This window comes from Xiphophorus hellerii, chromosome 9 (assembly GCF_003331165.1).
Source record: "Xiphophorus hellerii strain 12219 chromosome 9, Xiphophorus_hellerii-4.1, whole genome shotgun sequence".
In the NCBI taxonomy this organism is placed as follows: domain Eukaryota; kingdom Metazoa; phylum Chordata; class Actinopteri; order Cyprinodontiformes; family Poeciliidae; genus Xiphophorus; species Xiphophorus hellerii.
This window is the reverse complement of record NC_045680.1, coordinates 1917696-1936508: the sequence shown is the minus strand read 5'-3', so window position 1 is coordinate 1936508 and position 18813 is coordinate 1917696. Positions and strand designations below refer to the sequence as shown.

General features: G+C 37.7%; 1 protein-coding gene and 1 long non-coding RNA gene across 2 annotated transcripts in view; one reads left to right on the top strand and one right to left on the bottom strand.

Moving 5' to 3' along the window:
• Positions 1-8024: 8024 nt before the first annotated feature.
• On the top strand, positions 8025-12163 carry LOC116726006 (uncharacterized). The gene is made up of 2 exons (XR_004340519.1): positions 8025-8077; positions 8176-12163. It is a non-coding gene; the product is annotated as an uncharacterized LOC116726006 (long non-coding RNA).
• The window catches only part of LOC116726005 (ephrin type-B receptor 1-like), a 105527-nt gene continuing 95952 nt past the window's right edge, over positions 9239-18813 (bottom strand). The window contains exon 20 of the mRNA XM_032572458.1: positions 9239-17126. Within this exon, the coding sequence (XP_032428349.1) occupies positions 17015-17126 (112 nt within the window). The 3' untranslated portion in view covers positions 9239-17014. The remainder of the gene's footprint in view (positions 17127-18813) is intronic.

The following is an 18813-nucleotide window of genomic DNA, read 5'->3' as shown; positions in this document are numbered from 1 at the left end:
AGGGGTACATGATGATCTTTCTGCTGCGGTCTACCTTCAAGCTTAGAGGATAATTATTAGGCAATTTGTTGTGTAAGAAAACAACCAATACATAGATTACCAAGTGACTAGTTTGTAAAAGGTAAAAATAGCAAATCAGAACCTGTATTTAATATTCTGTGGAGCTCAGTTGGATTTAACCTCTAAAGCATAAACTTCTCTGTAGGTAAAACTCCAGACTCGAAGTTACTGCCCTGCCTGTTTCTCATTACTTCCAGAGTTTCGAGAAACAAGCCAGATGAGGTAACTGGATCTCATACTTTATGAATGATGCCAGAAGTGCTGCCTCAGCCCATCATTTCAGGGGTTAATGGCTTTTAGTAGTGACAAGAAGAACTCTGTCCATGCGTGTCAGAGCGAGCACACAACCAGACACGGCAGCGTGACTTCATCAGGGCAGAGAGAGCAGGCGGCACAGGAGAGAGACAAGATACAGAGGTCAAAAAGAGAGATGGAGTGACATAAGGAGTCCTGTTTGGGGACATGTGTCGCTAACAATGAGTCATTTTTACACACTGTCGCCACAAACAAATCCGATTTTTCTTTCCTGCCCCCAGCAACTCCTATAATTGACTCCTTTTGGACGCAGGTTCCATTTTGTGCCTTAAAAGATGAGACGGATTCTTTCTTTGTATTTCTCCCTTGGTTTCTCTTTCACCCTGTGAAGTATCTGCAGGAAGTGATGAACAGTGCTTTTTTAAAAAAAAGAAAAAAGAATGGATGCTTATCTATTATTGAACAGCAGTCAGCAGGAGCTTTCGGATGCTAAAATAAATATGACAGCACTGGAGAGATTTGCAGAGATCCTGAACTAAGTCCTTTCAGGCTCATAGGTTTCTGAGCTCTCGATTTAACAGGGAAGCAAAACTTGTGTGCTGGAAACATGATAAATAACACGCTCCTTTTGTTGAACATTAGCATTTCAAATGAGGGGAATAAAACCTTTCATGTTTTTGGATACGCACTCTTGATGGATGGCTGAAAGGAAAATCACTGTAATCACCTCTGAGTTTTTAAATCATTTTTATGTCTTTTGGCTTCCCTGATAAATCATTTTTTAGACTCTGCGTGTTTTTCTACCAACTAAAGTCACAATAAAGGAAACAAGCTTCCGTTTCAGGGGGTTCATAGACTTGGACATGAAATCATGATTAATGTGGAATTGAACTTGCGTTCGGAAATACGACACACTCTCTGGACAAGTCGTCATCTCGAAGCGAGTCAAGAGAATTATTAGTAGGACAAGTTATTTATTTGCCAAGGAACCACGTTTTCTTTTTTCTGTCGCAAATGAGGATGTTCATTGGAATCAATAAATCAAGATTTAAACCATTCAATAGGATAAAACTTTACTGTCCTCCAAGGTAGACATTTTCCTTCAGTTCTCCAACCATAAAATAAGACACAATATGAACAATTTGACCACATCCTGTAATGTTGCTTTCAGCAAGGTGTGTATTGTACTTTTTAACATTAATGTTATCTGTGTGAGAGTTTTTGCATTGGTTAAATGTGTTTAGCAGCTTTATTTAGCCTCACATCTCCTTGGTGTTGCATGATTTGGAAACTAAAACCAGCCAGTAATGCTTTATATATATATTTTATGTTAAAATTAAATACCTTCTTTTTACTTTCCTTTCTAACTGTACCTTCCATATATTCTGGTCTCTCCAGAAAACACACCAGTTTCTCATTAACCAATTCCTTTTTATAAACATTCCCCAGCCTCACTTTGGAAGTCCTCTCTTAATTTTGTCTCATTGTTTTGAGATAAAAGCCAGATTCTAACATCTTTCTGTCTGGCATTGATTTCTAAGTTTGGTTGTGTTGTGACTGCTCTAAACGGCTTTTATCTCAATTTAGAGCAGTCTGTTTCAATCACATTCGTTAGGACACAGTTCATGGCAGTGGGTTTTTACAAACACACATGGAAAGGTTGTCGAAGTCAGAGAGCTAATCTGTGAGATGAAGAGACAAGAATGTTTGGATCCTTTAGCTTTAATCCTTATTGGAAACTGAAGTTTTTATTTAAGAAACTTACTATGTGGATATGCACTGACAGCTCAGAGAAATCTTTCTGCAGCTTAATACTTTTCTTACTTTAACTCGAGATAAGAATTTTTTTCAGATACACAAACATCACACTCCCCGGCAACTGCTAATGAGCAAGTTGTCTTTTTTTCTGTTCCTCACAAAACCTTGTGTTTTTCTCAGACTTAGGGATTTTAATGTCTTGATCAGTTACTTTCACTTCAAATAATGATCGATATTTTATAGAAATAGATGAAATATTTCATGAGATAGTGTAACTGTGATACAAATTGTTGTATTTGCTCCAAAAGGCACTGAAGGACTGAAGATATTTTAGTTATTTTTCTGGGAAAAAAAGGAATGGACCTTACCAGGGGGCCGCTTTTCATTGGCTGATGCCCATTCTACGTGGTCACGTGCGTGGCCGTCTCACAAACACTTAGCTTCCCGTTAGCTAAGTACAGCATAATGGCAGAACTGATGCAACTTCTACACCTTGAAGCCTGTCTGCTACACAGTCTTACGTTAGCTAAACAGATCAATATGTATGTGTCTGTATCTGACATACACTAAAGATTTTATTTTAGCAGAGAAGGCTTTGGACTAAACTGTTACTCGTGTTAGCCACGTTAGCACCAAGTACAGCTAGTCAGTCAACCGTCGCTGTTTTCAGGGAAACGCTGATTAATAATCGAGAAATAAATATCAAGCCTGGAAACTTGATATGGTAACGGACTGAATGTTATGTTTTTAACGTAATCTTTGCTCGTCTAGCAGGGCGCAGGCGGTTGCCACGGTAACAGGTGTGCTTAAAATACAAAGAGAGAGAGAGTAATGGTTTTGAGTTGATCACCTGTTCGGGTTATTTTACCTTTGTTTACCTTTGCTGTGGCGCATTACAGCCGCTGTAGTTTCTAAACGTTGGACTAATTACCTCGTTCGTTTGTGAGTTTACGTCACTCACAACAAACATCACATAGAACAAATATATTTCATAAAATTTTAACAAACAAATGGCTTCTACCGCGATAATTATGTGAAATTAAATTAATTATATCCCAGCTTCAGAAGATTTGCCTTTACCTTTACAGAGCTCTTTGGTTCCTCCTATCAGTCTGTAGCTTCTCATATTGACGTCATCAAACCAAATGTCAGATCTACCATAACTGACTGACACCTGCTGGCCTCAGGTTTGCAACCAGCTTGTGACTGAGAAACCAGTAACCTCCTCCCAGATGATGACATGAACTTGTTAGTTCCTCTGTCCATTGTAGTAGCTGATATATTGTGAAAATCCGGTAGAAATGATGCACTAATTGAGTTGTTTACATAGAAATAACGCGCTGCGAGGCTTTGTTTGTGAGACTTGCGGTCACGTGGGTCGGTTGTGGGCGGAGCTTGGTAAGGTCCATGGTTTAACAAAGTAAAAATATGCAAAAATACAAATGGCAGCAATGGAAAACAAAATTCAAGTCTGTGCAGTTAAAAATATCACTTTACCATTTTGTAGTTTTGGTTGTTTTAACACCCAAACAATTTCAGGTGAGAAAAGGGAGCATGTCGCCGGAGAACATTTCATTACAACTAAGTGTCACCTCACACTGAGATAAATGGTATTTTATACCCACATTTTTTTTAAATGTCAAGATGGCAGTCCTGGTTGTCTACATGTGTTTTTAGAAGAAATGTTGCTTTTGGGTTACAGGTTTAGGGTAAGGTGTGTAATGGTTAGACTGTAGGAATGAATTAATAATGAACAGAAGTCAACGCAAAGTCCTTGTGAAGATAGAAAGAGATACTGTGTGTGTAGCGTAGCATAGGTGTGCTAGTTGTAAGGATGTTTCAATAATGAGGAGAGTAATAACCTCGCTGCACTTGGTGCCCATGGGGTCTATGGGCCCTGTGAGTCATGTCCTCTTGGCCCCCAGGTGTCCCAGCAGGCAGACGTAGCAGGTCGGCAGTGAAACCAGGCCAAAGAAGCTCAGGAAAAGAGACAGAGTTTAAAACCTGCAGCCATGTTCCCCAGAGCAGGTGAACACTGGCAGCCAGGTGGCTGCAAAGCCTCCTGCAGCAGAACAATCAGCATCAAGGAGGAAGAAACTTCCTGAGGGCCTGAAACCTGTCAGCCAGGCACCGGCTAACCACAGCCACCAGGAACAGTCAGGCAAGAGTCTAGACGTACAGATACCGAGATAGATGTGGACATATTTATTCTGTGCTGACTTGATCCAACTGTGGTAAAGAACTGGGACTCAAGTGACACCTGGAGCGCTAATCGCTAACGTGGCAAAAGGCTCAGAGTGACAAAAAGATCTGAGATGACAGAGAGAAGAGAAAGACAGAATCTGTGCCACTGGAGGTGATGGCAAGGTGACGATCAGAGGGTGACAGAGATCATCTCATAAAGACAAGATGTCTGACCGTCGGAGCTCCAACCAGGAACCGGATCCGTTTCCAGTGACCCACAGGCTGCCAGCCACAACGCTGCAACAGAATCCCAATACAAACACCTTCAATGAACAGCTAACAATACATGAATCATCTCTAATGTGAGTGCGATGTGTAAAAAAACACTTATGTTTATGTGTGCATTGTGTAGAAAACCTCTTGAAAAAACTGTCACATTTCTGTTTCTGCTGTCAGTAAACCCATTATTCAAGTGTCAAACACATTCTGTACTAACTTTAGCTTCTCACTTTTTATTTGATTTCTTCCATCAAGCATCAGTTCATAGCAAGAATCAAACATTTTTAATTTGCAACTAGCTTTTTTATTCTAAAATACTACATATACAGTTTTTAAAATGCAAATTTATATCTTGCAGTTTAATTATATTAATAACTACTTTTTGCAGGGTGTCATTATTTGTGACTTTAAGGTAATATAATAGTCTAACCTTGCTGAACTCAAACCTTTAGTGCTATAAATTATCCCACTGAGGCAAAGAGTTTGACCTTTAATTATTGCACTCCCTCAATTTGATTTCCAATGACGCGACGTGTTAGTTACACTTACAGAACCTTGATGGTTTTAAAGCAAGGATCAAGTTTTCTTCTGTACAATCAAGTCGGCTGTCTTATAAAGCGCCTTCAAGCCTTTTGCTTTCCTCAATCTCCAACTAACAGAGATTATTTAATCACTCTTTTAGTGACATTTTAATTGTGTGGGCCTTTAATGTACAAACAGAAATCCTCCGTGGAGAAAGCACAAAAAAAACGTTTAAAAGAGAGAAGAGGGAAAAACAACAAAGCAGTAAATTTAAGTTCAAACGGGCATTTGGCCACAGCAGGAAAAAACACCTTCCTTAAAAAAGGATTTTTATGGTTTTCCTGCCTATTTGAAGTTTAAAACTAAACAATGACATGTTGCTTAAATCACTCTTGACCTCATCATGTCGCAGCAGCATAGTTAAAGCACCAGTCGGCTGATTTACAAGAGTTCAGCAGGAGCAACTCAGGATCTCTTTACTAGAAATGTGGATATTAATGTTGGAGAAATTCAGTCGACCAAAAACATTTTTGACCAACATTTTACAGCATTAAGACCTGAACTGGCTCTACTTGCTCAAAGCTTTGATAAAAAGAATCAAAGGAAACTTTAATGCTCAGCTTAATCCAAATTAACGTCCTCCTCTGCCGAATAAAATAAACTAATTTTCTCAACGTTTAAGTCACACAAAGCAAAGAACAAGATAATAATGCCTATGCATCATGCATCTTTTTTTTCTATTTTCCCATTAACTTCCATCTATTCCCCCATATTTAACCTTCTCCTTTACCTTCCTCTTCCCGTCATGTTTTCTGCGTCCCATTGTTTATTTTCTACCCTAAAGCCTCTCAGGACTATATTTAGCCGGCGATTCTTCTGGAGGGATCAGCGCCCGTGTTGCTTTCAGAGGATGCCCTCTGTGTTTGCAGGAAGCCGCTCGGTCTAATCTCATTTTTTACGGTGCGAGTCTCCTGTTGGAATATCTTTAAAGTTTACACATGAAGAAAGCAAAGCAGAGGGTGAACTGGAGACACTTTGAGATTAGCAAAAACATATTAGTGTTTTTTCTAAAAGGTTCTCTATTTATTTAGCTAGTTTTTGCATTGTCCAACTTTAACAAACTGATATTTTTGACAATGTACACGAGGAAATGATACAAATCTTCTCTCTTTGCAGATATTCACATTTAATTACCTCATTCTTGAAGGGCTTCTGCATTGTTCCTCCTTTTAGCCTAACATTCTTGTTTTTGGGTGTATGATGGAGTCAAAGAATGCTTCAGCTCTTCTATGTAAGCTGCCTGTGAGCTAAAACCCACTGGAGGGGGTAAGACACTCCAGAATATTCCAGCAGGCAGATCTCTGTAAGCTTTACCCAATTTCTCCCTGCAGTTTTTGTCAGTACTCTGTTTTTTATTAATTTTATTCACCACTGATTTTGTGTCTAAGCCTCTAAGGGCCAGCAGAGTTTGCAGCCACACCTCTTTGTCATATACAGTACTTGCACTGATCTCTGGAGCCTACCTCGATGTTTTGAAGATGATTGGTCAGCAATGCTGGTAGAGACTTCCCTCGTGTGCTGGATTATTGATTAACCGACTGGCAGAACTCTGTGTGGTCAGCAGTAACTGGACATCACAGGACACTTTCTTCATGCTCTGAACAGAAAAGTCCTGCTGAGCAAAGAGTTAATACCTTCAGAACTGTACTGGAATGAAATGTAACAGTTAATGTGACAAGTTGATTGCTGGAGTGAAGAACTTCTCTCTCGTGAATTGAGGAGGATCTTTGACTAGTTTGCACAAACTATATTCCCAGATGCGTTATGGTTGATTTTTGGTCTGCTTTTGTGAACTGGGTTTACATTTGATTGGAAATTAACTTTAATTTTAAGGTAAGCTCATGTCATGGACAATCTAGTCACTCACAAACCACATTTCATCGTAATCAAATTCCATTTTCTATCACTTAGCTGCAGTTAATAGGTTTATGTCAGTTAAACTCCTCGTGTGTATTCATGGCAGCCATTAGCAATTTGCGATCGTTCCTGTGCTGTTAATCAGTTTCATGTGAACTGATGAAGCTCTCACTGCTCTGAATATTACATTTCAGCAGACTCCACAGGCTGCCAGGTAATTGGTTTCCTTTATTGGCAAATTTAGGTTTTAAATGTGATTCATATCCTTCACCCTGTGGGCTTTTTTTTAAGTTTGTGCGATTATTTTTTTTTTTTTTTAGCTCAGTGATATTATTAAATGCCTCTTATTCTCTGACCTGATCCGAATGTACAAATTAAAGTCGAAACCTTTTTTTAAACTTACTCTCCCTCCCATAAATGATTAATTTACTCTGCTGTATAAAAGAGGAAGTCATTAAGAAGTTTTATTACCTTTCTCATTACTTTCCAGAACACAGCTGTCATCTCTAGTCTGAGAAATATAATGTACACCAGATAAGGTGAAATCTAAGGTTTAGTGCTGCCTGAATACTGAACACTGAATGAGAAGAGATATCTGGGTCCTCATGTAAAGATATCCACATGTGATGTTCTCTTTTTTTCCCTTCATTGTCCTTTTGTTCTCACACAAACCACAAAAGTAATTCCAGGCTCATTTTTTTTTCTCACTGAGGAAAACCCACTAATCTAAATGCAATGGCAGAAAAGCAGAGGCAAGGGAATTAAGGTGAAAACAATTCAATGTCATCAAACTGAAATATGCTTGACTACTTTCTTCAAAAGTTCAAAATTTGCATACACACATATTAGTCTGGCATGGCTTTCAACAATTTTAGAAAACCCAAATGATTCACAACATGAATCAGAGCAGCACCGTTAGTGCAAGTATAAGCAGCATGGGAATGTCCATCCAGCATCCTGTTCAGGAAGTAGACAGGTCCAATATTTCAAAGATGAAGGTTTTGGTGCAAAATGTGCATCAACTGCAGAACAAAGGCAAAACCATCTGATTTAGTGTCATTATTCACAGTGAAATGATTCATCCAATTACACAGGATGAAATGTGTGATGGTATATTAAAGTCATTGTAGATATGGAAAAAAAGGAGTGCCCACAAAACTCAGACATTTTGAGATTGATTAAAGAAATTTTCTGGAAAAGCATAGAAATATCTGAGCTACAAAAGTCCAAAATTTGCGAGAAAAACAAATTCTGAGTTTTAACTTGTATAGCGTCATTATCATACAATCATAGGGTGAAATGTATGACAGCATTTTAGTGCCACTGGACAGAAGTTGAAAACTTTCAACAATTTAAACCCAGAAATATCTTCCTTTTTCTAGAACATTTTTTAATCTCAACATTTCTGACTTTTTTGGTGGAAATTTACTCCATTTTTCCATCCATCGCTAATGACTCTAATCCGCTATCGCAGAAATGTCACGCAGAGAGGAAGAAGTCATTCCGAAAGCAAAATATACAATACCATAATACAGTTTGCAAATGCACACAGGGTAACAAAACTGACAAAACTAAAAGAAAATGCTTGACTGTAATAAATTTGAAAAAGGAAAAGTGTGAATGACACCATCCCAACTGTGACGTAGGGTGTTAGCGGCATAATTGTTTAGATTGCCGTTCAATGCCACAAAAGAAATTTTTGGCAATACTTAAAAAAAAATGATGCTCTCATATCCATCTAATCTGACCAAGTTGAAGCTATTTTGTCAAAAAGAATCGGTAAAAATAATTATGTGAAAGGCTGTGAAAAACAAACCCAAAAAGAAACTGTAGGAAAATACTGAGCTGTAGAGGCTGAAAGCATGCTACTCTACAGATTTTTAGATTTAAAGAAATGTGAAAATTATGAAATAATTTCCTCCCCACTGTCATGTAAAGACTAATTATTGAGGCCTGTGGTTGATACATGATAAATGTGTTTCAAATACCATTGGAAAGCTAAAAATCTGTTGTCATCTGAAGCAACTAAAAAGAAACTTTAAAAATTTTACTACAGGATGCAGATGAATCAGAAGCTGACATCAGGGTGACTGCGTCTACTTTGTGAAAAATTAATGCAAAAAGCATCATGCTTTTCTGAATAATGAATAGGGTTAAGATTAATTCAAAAGTGAATTAAGTTACTAACATCTGGAAACCTTTATTCACGTTTCTTACCTTAATCTGATCCTCAGCAGTTTGTATGTTAGTAAACCCAAAACAGTTCAGTTTGTCCTCTTTATTGACAATCAGTTCATTGTAAATGTAAGAGTCAAAAAGTCCACAGCTACAAACGCACAATGTACAAACATGTTACTGTACACCGAACAACAGCACACCCACACGGTATATTACAGCCACACGGACACAAAAATGCACGTGTGCGCATACTCCCATTATATTACAGAGTTATAATACATTAGATTGTGACGCTCAATAGACGAGCCGTCAACAAGTAGAACAGTAACTGTAGGTAAACATAGAAAGGCAAATTACAATTACTTATAACCATTGTTTTTTTTTAAGAAATTGTTCTTTACAGACATAAGAAGTATGGCAAGCAAGTAGAACAAAAATACATCAGCATGAGAAAATTTAGAAATAGAACACAAATTGAAATGTGTATAAGACAGATTGAATTTAACTTAAATTTACAAAACAGCAAAGTAATTCAATATTTTGTCAAATTTATTATTGTGTTCACAGTTTAGAAAACATTGTTCATACCAATATTTATTATTACAGTTTTAGAATATTTTAGTGTGATTAATGCTCTACAGTCGTGCTGTGTCTTTGTGAAGCTGTACTAAAACTTAGAGGTTATTATTTTTATCATATTGAGATTGTGCCATGAAGTACTAATTAGTTATAAACTTTTATATTTATTGGATGAATAGGCATGCTGGCATTTTAATTTGTTTTAAGCAAAAGAAAACAGTAAAAGAACGTGTTAAAACCTCACGAGGACAAAATAGGAATTACTGACCTTCTTGAGAGATGTATAAATCAAATTTAATTTTCTTTTCTCAAACTCTGTAAAAACTCGGTCAAAACTCAGAGAAAAAAATACTTTCTTTTGATGAGGATAAAGTCTTAAAATCTGTAAAATTAACATTTTTGTTTGTGCTGTGAATGAGTAAGTTTACTTTGAATTTAGACAGGAAATACACAAGGAGGAAAAGCAGGTTGGGATTTTTTTCAGTTTTGACATAAACACTTAAAATCAAAAACAAAACTGAAATACTGCAGGGGTTTCTGATAAAACAAAACAAACAAAAAAAAAAGATATGTGCCAGTGTACCTCAGGAGATACGTGTTCAAAATGTTTTTTTTTTTTCTTTTAGAGAAGTTTTTTCTTTTTAGAAGACTCCATCTAAAATAGAATGACTTCTTTTCCTCCCAACTGTTCAAAGCAGGCTGTGGGCATGTGGACTGGAAGCAGAGTAAGCTATTCAGAGACTGTGGGCATTAGGAGAAGAAGGTGGATGGGAAAGCACAGACAGAAAGACAAAAAAAGAAAGAGTAATCTCTCCACACCCAGCCTCATTTTTATTCAAACAACTCGGGCTTTGACACTCTCTTCTCCTTCCCTCCCACCTCTTTCAATCTCTCCTCATCCTTGTCTCTTCTATTCCCTTTTTCCATTTTTTTCTTCACATTGTATCTAACCTTCTTTCAGTTCTAGTCTCACTTAAGTAGCTAAAACAACAGCCAGAACAGTCTAATAAGCTAAGTACTTCAAATAAAAAGTTAAATCCATCCATAAGTATTTAGAGCAGGCTGTTGTTTTGTAGCTTTTTTTATTTTTGGGTATGAGCTGTTGTTCCATTTGGGGTTTTATCTAAAATATCTGCAGCAAATGTCAGGTTTAGCTGTCAGTCCATCTGAATCATACAGGGAGGGCTTTTTGTCTACAGCTGCCATTCAGGAAGGAACTGAGAGACTTTTTTCCTCACGGTCTCCGCTGACAGTAATCCCAGCATACAAGGATGAATTGCGGTTGCATAAAATGTTGACATTTTACAAAGGAAAGGAGTTGTGGTCCTGCAAAAGATATCCATAGTAACTGCTTAGTTCCTGCCCATACTTACAGAGTAGCAAGTTCAGCAAAAGCTCCATAGCCGCAGAGCTGTTACATAATTACATCCTATATCACAAGCAGAGAATCTCATCTTCTGCTTTCATCTTAAAACAATAGATGTGCTCTAAATTCACGTCTCTGCACATTTTTATGAGATATTTCTCATTTTTTTCTCCCCCTACAAACACAAACACACACGAGTGGTGTGATTTACTTTCCTGCCAATGCTTCAGCGTTATTCCAGGTGGCAGTAACACGCCACAAAGCACAGCAATGAAACGGCAAAGGGAGGGAGCACTGCTGGGAAATTAAAGCATCCAATTGCCTGCGCATACTCAAAGCAGTCACTATGCAAATCGTTTATTACTCCACTATTATACTCAGAAGTAGTTCATCATGAAAACTCTACGTTTACCAAGAGTAGCGTCCACAAAGTATCGGCCACCGAGTTTACCGTCTCAAAACGTTGCTCGTGTGTTTTGTCCTTAATATTCTCCTCCAGCTGATCTCATATGCAAAGTGTGTCATGCAGCAGCAGTTGAGTCAAACATACAGCTTTGTAATACTGAACTGAAGTGATGCAGCAGATGGTTTTTTACAAGGAGCCATCTGGGAAGTCGGTGCTTGAAAGTATTTGGAAATCGGTTTACAATTTTAAAAAATACTTGCCAAGTGACGGAATGAAACAACTGTCTTTTGATTCTATTAGGAGAAAAGTTCAACTTATCTAATTAGCAAACGAGTGAGCAGAATTATGAATAAGAAATCTTTCTTAACAAGACAATGACTTCAAACAAAGTTTTGACAAACTGTTTAGAAATTATTCTGTTTTTTAGTAGAGGGTTTGAGACTCTTTCATGAGCTACGTAGCAACTTTGTCAACATGTTAAGCCCATCTTGTGCCTCCTGTTTGTTCCTTTAAAAAAATGCAAAAATCCAGCATGTTTTTCTGGTGCTATTAAGGAGTTTTGGTAAGTCATTACTGTTTCTACTCTTCTCAAAGAGAAACAGGCGCTCCCACAAGCCTATAAGGGTAAAAACCACATAACACAACAAAATAAAAAACACCCCAAAAAATAAAAACAGCCAAATATAAAAAATTTAAAAAAAATCAGTCTTCCAAAATGCCTTTTCAGAATCACTTATGTCAGTTTAGGACTTAAGTCCTTGAAAAATAGATGAATGAACAGAAGGAAGTTCATTTGCATTTCTAAACATATTCACATTTAATTCCTTATTATCTCCTATACTGTTCAACACAAGTCTATTATTCCATTGAGTTTTATGGATACCAGTAGATGCTTTTCCTTCTGTCTGTCTGAAGCAGAAATGGGTTGTAAACAGTGTGAAGTCGGCTGTCAGTGGTTGTTCACTTCAAGACATTTCTGAATCAATTTAGGTCATTTCTTTTTACAGTAAAAAGCCTAAACCAGTCTAAGTGACTACATCACTTTATTGCTACTTATATTTAGAAAGCTCCATTTTTGATTTGTAATATCAACAACCTGCCTGAAGGTGCAAATACAGCTCCAAATCCCTTTGCTTTGGACTCAGACTGACAGGTTTGAAGGATGAATCCAAGCAAAAGTCCAAACCTTTGCAGGTCAAAAACAAAGTTAAGTTTTAAACATTGAGCTCTGATGGTGAATTTATTTACTGCTTAAGAATAATGCAGTATGTATAGAGGTTAAGAGGGCAAAAGAAAAACTAAACTAAGACTTAAGTCCTCAACAGTCCAAGACAAAGAAAATAGCACCTTTGTATGACGAATGTAAAGTTATAATTTTCAATTTTGTTTAAAAACAAATTTCAAAGATTTTGTTGACTTGTCTTTGCAGTTGTCATTCAGCTCAATGCATGCTGGGACTTTAGGTAAGTATTTACTTATTAGTCCCTGATAATAAACACTCTATGCGTTTGGTTGGATCTGACCTTCTAAATATCAAATGTTTTGATGCATAAACTGGGCTGTTCTTGAAATTTCTTCATTGCTCTATGAGAAAAATCGACACTATCAAATGATTTGCAGCACATTCATTTTTAGACTTTTTTTTTTTTAAAATAAGACAAAATTAACCTCACAATATTTCCTTCTAGTGGAAATATGGAAAAACTTCTCAAATGTGTATTTCAGCCTTGAGTAGACACAGCAGGTGCCAGTTATAATTACAGTGTTTCAGCTCTGTGTGCTTTAAGTCTTGTTTACATACAAACATCGAAACTAATCTCTGATTTTCACTGACATCAGTGTCTGGATTTATCTTTTAAGAACGATTCAGGAACAAAACAGCTCTGCAGTAAATGATCCGTCTCTATGTTGTGAACATTTTCTGATTTATTTAGATCAACTCATGCCTGCTCTACTCGAATGATGTCTTGATGAAGTGACTGACAGGAAATCTTACATTACTGATAAAAAATAAAAGACACCGAGATCAATGAAAATGATTGATTTACATTTAATATATGTTAAAGAAATTGTTAGGTATGACAGTAACTTTAATCTAAATGCCAGACTTTTTCCAACTTAACTATTCTTAAAATGAAGGTTGGATTTCCTAACATTTCTCAGAATGATATTTTTAGCTGCTGCAATCAAAATCTGAATTTATCTTTACTTTATTCATTTGTAACTTGGAGGGCACTAAATCGTCACAGTCAAACTCAACACATGAACTTATATTAGTTCACATTGACATGCTAACCAGCCAAATTTCCTGTAAAGCACATATCTAGAAGGGAGATAAAAATAACATAAGAAGTGGTTTCAAAGTGCCTAGAAACGCGTGTTATATGATGCCCATTTTCACAGCTTTCATTTCTTGTGCTTGACATTTTTAGGCAGCATTCAGTATGAGCTTTTAGGAACACGACTTGTCTCATTCTTTATTAAACCCCCTAGCTATCGCTGAGCCTGTTTTTCCAGAGGCATCTATTTACGACAAATTATTCCTCTGAACCGCTGACGTGCTCCCAGTTGATCTCAATACTTCCTGATAAAATGTTCAATAAGCTGCCGTTGCCAGGCAACAAACGCAATTGCGGTTGCGCCGTGAGGACAGAGTTTGAGTGAGAAAAAAAAAAGTGGAAATGTAACATTTTTGGAGGTTCTGACATTCCAATGTCACAATGTTCAGAAACAAAGAGACAGAAGCAACAGGGAGCAGTGCTGAGAGACAAACACAGGCAGAGTTTGTACTAGTGAAAGCAAACAGTGTCACTTCCTGTCGTTGTGAATCGGGGCTCTCAGCCGATGACGAATAAAATTCTAACACCCAATCAGAGCAACTGAAGGGTAATCCTTGAGATGCCGGAGGTTTGGGTTGGAGACTGCAGTTGTTTCACAGCTGGTAATCCGCTCCGTGCCGAGATAAAAGCACTTCTTCTCCACAATAAGATCAGGCCTCGTTCACAAGAGAATCAAACATTTCATCAACGACTGAAACGGGACAAACAATCAGCAAATGTACCTGCGGGCGCAAAGAACTCCTGCATAATCTTCACTGTAACAAATCAATTTTGAGGGTGTTAAAAAGGTTGCTGTCCACAGATGAGAACACAAATAGGTCGCTTGACCCTATTTGATCTACAAACTACTCCAACAGTTTTAATCAGAGGCGTCAATGTGGAACAAACTCTGGTAACAAAGACATGTCCAACAGCAGGAAGTGTAGCCAGACTGCCTGCTGCAGGAGGAAGAATGCCATCTGGATGCCAGCCATACACTTTAGACAGAACTGAGATTTGTCATGGACAGAAGATGAACGCCGGATTTCTAGTTGGTTCATGCACTGTATTAACACTTGACTGGGTTTCAGATTTAGGATCTGCAGCCAAAACACACAGACATGGGAACACAATACCTCCTCTGAGATATTGTGGACGGCTGTTATTGTCTCACTTCACACAGTCGGTCTCTTAAGCTGCTTTCTTCCGCCACACCTCAGCATATAGCAGGTAATTGATTTACTTTGTAGGTGGGAAATCAATGCTTGAGCTTATGCAGGTGCATACCAATGAATTAGAATATTATAAACAAATCGATGCATGTTAATGCCTTAATTCAAAAAGTGATAAATCACGTATTAACTATTCATTTCATGCAGTGATACGTTTCCAGCATCTTCAGTTAATTTGAATAATTATGACCAATAACTGTAAATCCAATATTCAATTTCTCTGAAAATGTAAATATTCTGTAGGATCAGGGGAAAAAAAAAAAAAGATTTTTCATTCAGAAATACAATGATTTGGCCATGAAATTTGTATAAAATCATGAATATCGTATGAAAGTCACCTCTTCCATGATGGTAAGCATGAAAAGGTCCTGTTGTATCCCAGTGTAAAAATGGAAAGTTGACTGGAAGAAAAAAATTGCTAAAAACAAATTTACAAGCCCCTAAAAGAATGTGAAGATTTACAGCATGGTGTCGAATTTTCAGATAAAAGTGATTTTTGTATTTAATTAGTAGTTTGGGTAACAACGTTTTTTTGGAGAGGCACAAAATGTGTGTTTATCCTGGTGCAGTCAGTGATGATTTGGAAGCCATGTTGCCGGCTGGTGTTGGTCCAGGATTTTATTGAGTCAGAACAACATCAAGCAGGAAACATCATGTTTACCTCTGCTGACGAGCTTTCCAGAGCTGCTATTTTTCCAGCTTACATTAGTACCTGTTCATTCTGCCCCAACATGCTTTAGTCTTCATGTCCACTGTGCTGCATTCACCACATTTCATCAGGACAGCATTTCTGTTCTGAAAGTCAGTTTATATAGGTTTTGCATGATATTGTAATTTTGTGAGAAACTATGTCTTAGGCTTCATTAGCTGTTGGCCACAATCATTAAAATTTACATAACAAAATATCTGATTACTTGTGTGTTTAATGCAAGTATATCATATGTTCAGGTCATTCTTAAAATTGATCAACTAAAAACTTTTCCATAATAGACTGAGATGTGTCTTTATACATGTTGTCATCCAGGCGTACCGTCACATTTGCCTTCCCTCTCGGGACATCAAAAACATCCATTAAAAGTGTGAATTATGTATTTTATGTGGGCCATCTGTCCGAGCACTGGGAAATGTTTGTTATCTCCACTCAACAGCACTTTAGAGTTTACACTAGTGATGAATAAAATGGAAAGTAAATCACTAAAAGATCACAAATACTCCAGTAACATTGCAAAACAGCAAAGGCTTAAGTAAATGAACAACGAGGGAAGAAATTCCCAAATAACGATATTTACTAACTCTTCAATGTGAAGATCGATTCAAAAAGGTCCCATTTAAACAGTCTAGATTCAAATGGTTGTAGTTTTCACAAACACAATGAAATAAATACTCACAACACAACATGCTGGAAACAAGAAGGCCTGCTGTCACTCTTGCATCCAGTAACATTTTCTGACAGGCTTTTGGTCCAGTTTGTCCATTCACACAAAAGTCTCCTCAGCTAGTTTCTTTTTACAGTAGTCTTAGTTTGATTCATCCTCAAATAAAAAAAAAACACCCTGTCTTCCTTAAACGATTGAGTTTGATGAAAATGGCCTGTGGAGCGAAGGGGTTGAAGTCAAAATTATCCTTCAAGCAGAACTTGGGGTTTTTCTTCTTTCCTTTCAGGAGATAACCTTCAGGTCAGACAGTCGTTTTCTTTTTCCACAGTGTTGCTCATTGCTGTTTTCAGTCTGTTCAACAAATAAAACCTGTACAGAGAATTTCCGGAGGGGGGGGATATTCCAACTTCAGAGACTAAATACCATAAGAAACATCTCCACTGATTGCAAGACCATTAATGGAGTCTTTAAAATGGGGTTTTAATGACTGTGAAGGAAAATAACAGATCTTCAGAACAAGTAAAGTCTGTTCACTCAAGGACTCAACAATGGTCAAATATATCAAAGTGTTTCTTCACCCATAGCTACACAGATTCAGTGGGGGACTGGTCATCAGTGTGGTGCCTCATCGACTGAACGCTGGTCAGTATTTTTCTCTGGTGTCCTGCAAGAGACACTCCAATCCTCTCCAGATCCCTGTGAAAACAAAGAAACAAATATGATAAACCACCACAGATGCTGGTATGATATAACTCCTGCTGGTACTGGAGGGGAAAACACCAGCACACTGATGGCAGGCTTTGCTAAAGTAAACACTTAAACTAATCAAACCTGTAAAGAGCTTCACTATATACCACAAATATATTATCATCGTATTGTCAGAATCAAAATTCCTTTTACTGTCATTGTGCATGAAAGAAAGCACAGAGAAGTGTATAAAAATAGCAACTCTCGAAGGCAAGTCAAATAATTGAACAAAATAGTAACAAATATGTAAGTCTGAATAAATGTAAAAATATACACTGCCTGGCCAAAAAAAAAGTCGCCACCAAAAAATGGTCACACTCTCTAATATTTTGTTGGACTGCCTTTAGCTTTGATTACAGCCCGCATTCGCTGTGGCGTTGTTTCAATAAGCTTCTGCAGTGTCACAAGATTTATTTCCATCCAGTGTTGCATTAATCTTTCACCAAGATCTTGTATTGATGATGGGAGAGTCTGACCACTGCGCAAAGCCTTCTCCAGCACATCCCAAAGATTCTCAATGGGGTTAAGGTCTGGACTCTGTGGTGGCCAATCCATGTGTGAAAAAGATCTCATGCTCCCTGAACCACTCTTTCACAATGTGAGCCCGATGAATCCTGGCATTGTCATCTTGGAATATGCCCGTTCCATTTGGGAAGACAAAATCCATTGATGGAATAACCTGGTCATTCAGCATATTCAGGTAGTCAGCTGACCTCATTCTTTGGGCTCACAATGTTGCTGAACCTAGACCTGACCAACTGCAGCAACCCCAGATCATAGCACTGCCCCCACAGGCTTGTACAGTAGGCACTAGGCATGATGGGTGCATCACTTCACCTGCCTCTCTTCTTACCCTGATGCGCCCATCACTCTGGAACAGGGTAAATCTGGACTCATCAGACCACATGACCCTCTTCCATTCCTCCAGAGTCCAATCTTTATGCTCCCTAGCAAACTGAAGCCTTTTTTTCTGGTTAGCCTTACTGATTAGAGGTTTTCTTACGGCTACACAGCTGTTCAATCCCAACCCCTTGAGTTCCCTTCGCATTGTGTGTGTGGAAATGCTTTTGCGTTCACAATTAAACATACTCCTGAGTTCTGCTGTTGTTTTTCTTCGATTTGATTTGACCAAACGTTTAAGTAATCGCCGATCACGATCATTCAGGATTTTTTTTCCGACCACATTTCTTCCTGGAAGACGATGGTTCCCCACCATCCTTCCAGTTTTTAATGATGCGTTGGACAGTTCTTAACCCAATTCTAGTAGTTTCTAGTAGAAACACCAAGACAACTGGGATGTTAAGGGAAAAAATACATAAATAAATGATGATCAGGTTTCAGATGAATTAACACTCAGAGCCATAGCAGCTTTTGGGTAAAAGTTGTGTTTTAGTCTGTTTGTTCTGTTCATACTGCACAGGATAGTCTGGACTAAATAATATGGATGGGTGGGTTGATCCAAAATATTGATCATATCAATACTAAATCAGTATAAGTATTGAATCAATATTGGTGTGGTGTGATCAATGATTAGTTTCAGGTTCCCTCTTGAAATTTTTGTTTAGTTTTGTAGTTATTTTTTTTAACTCCACCTCAAAAAAGGATTTTGTTTTGATTTGCTCTCAAATGATTTATT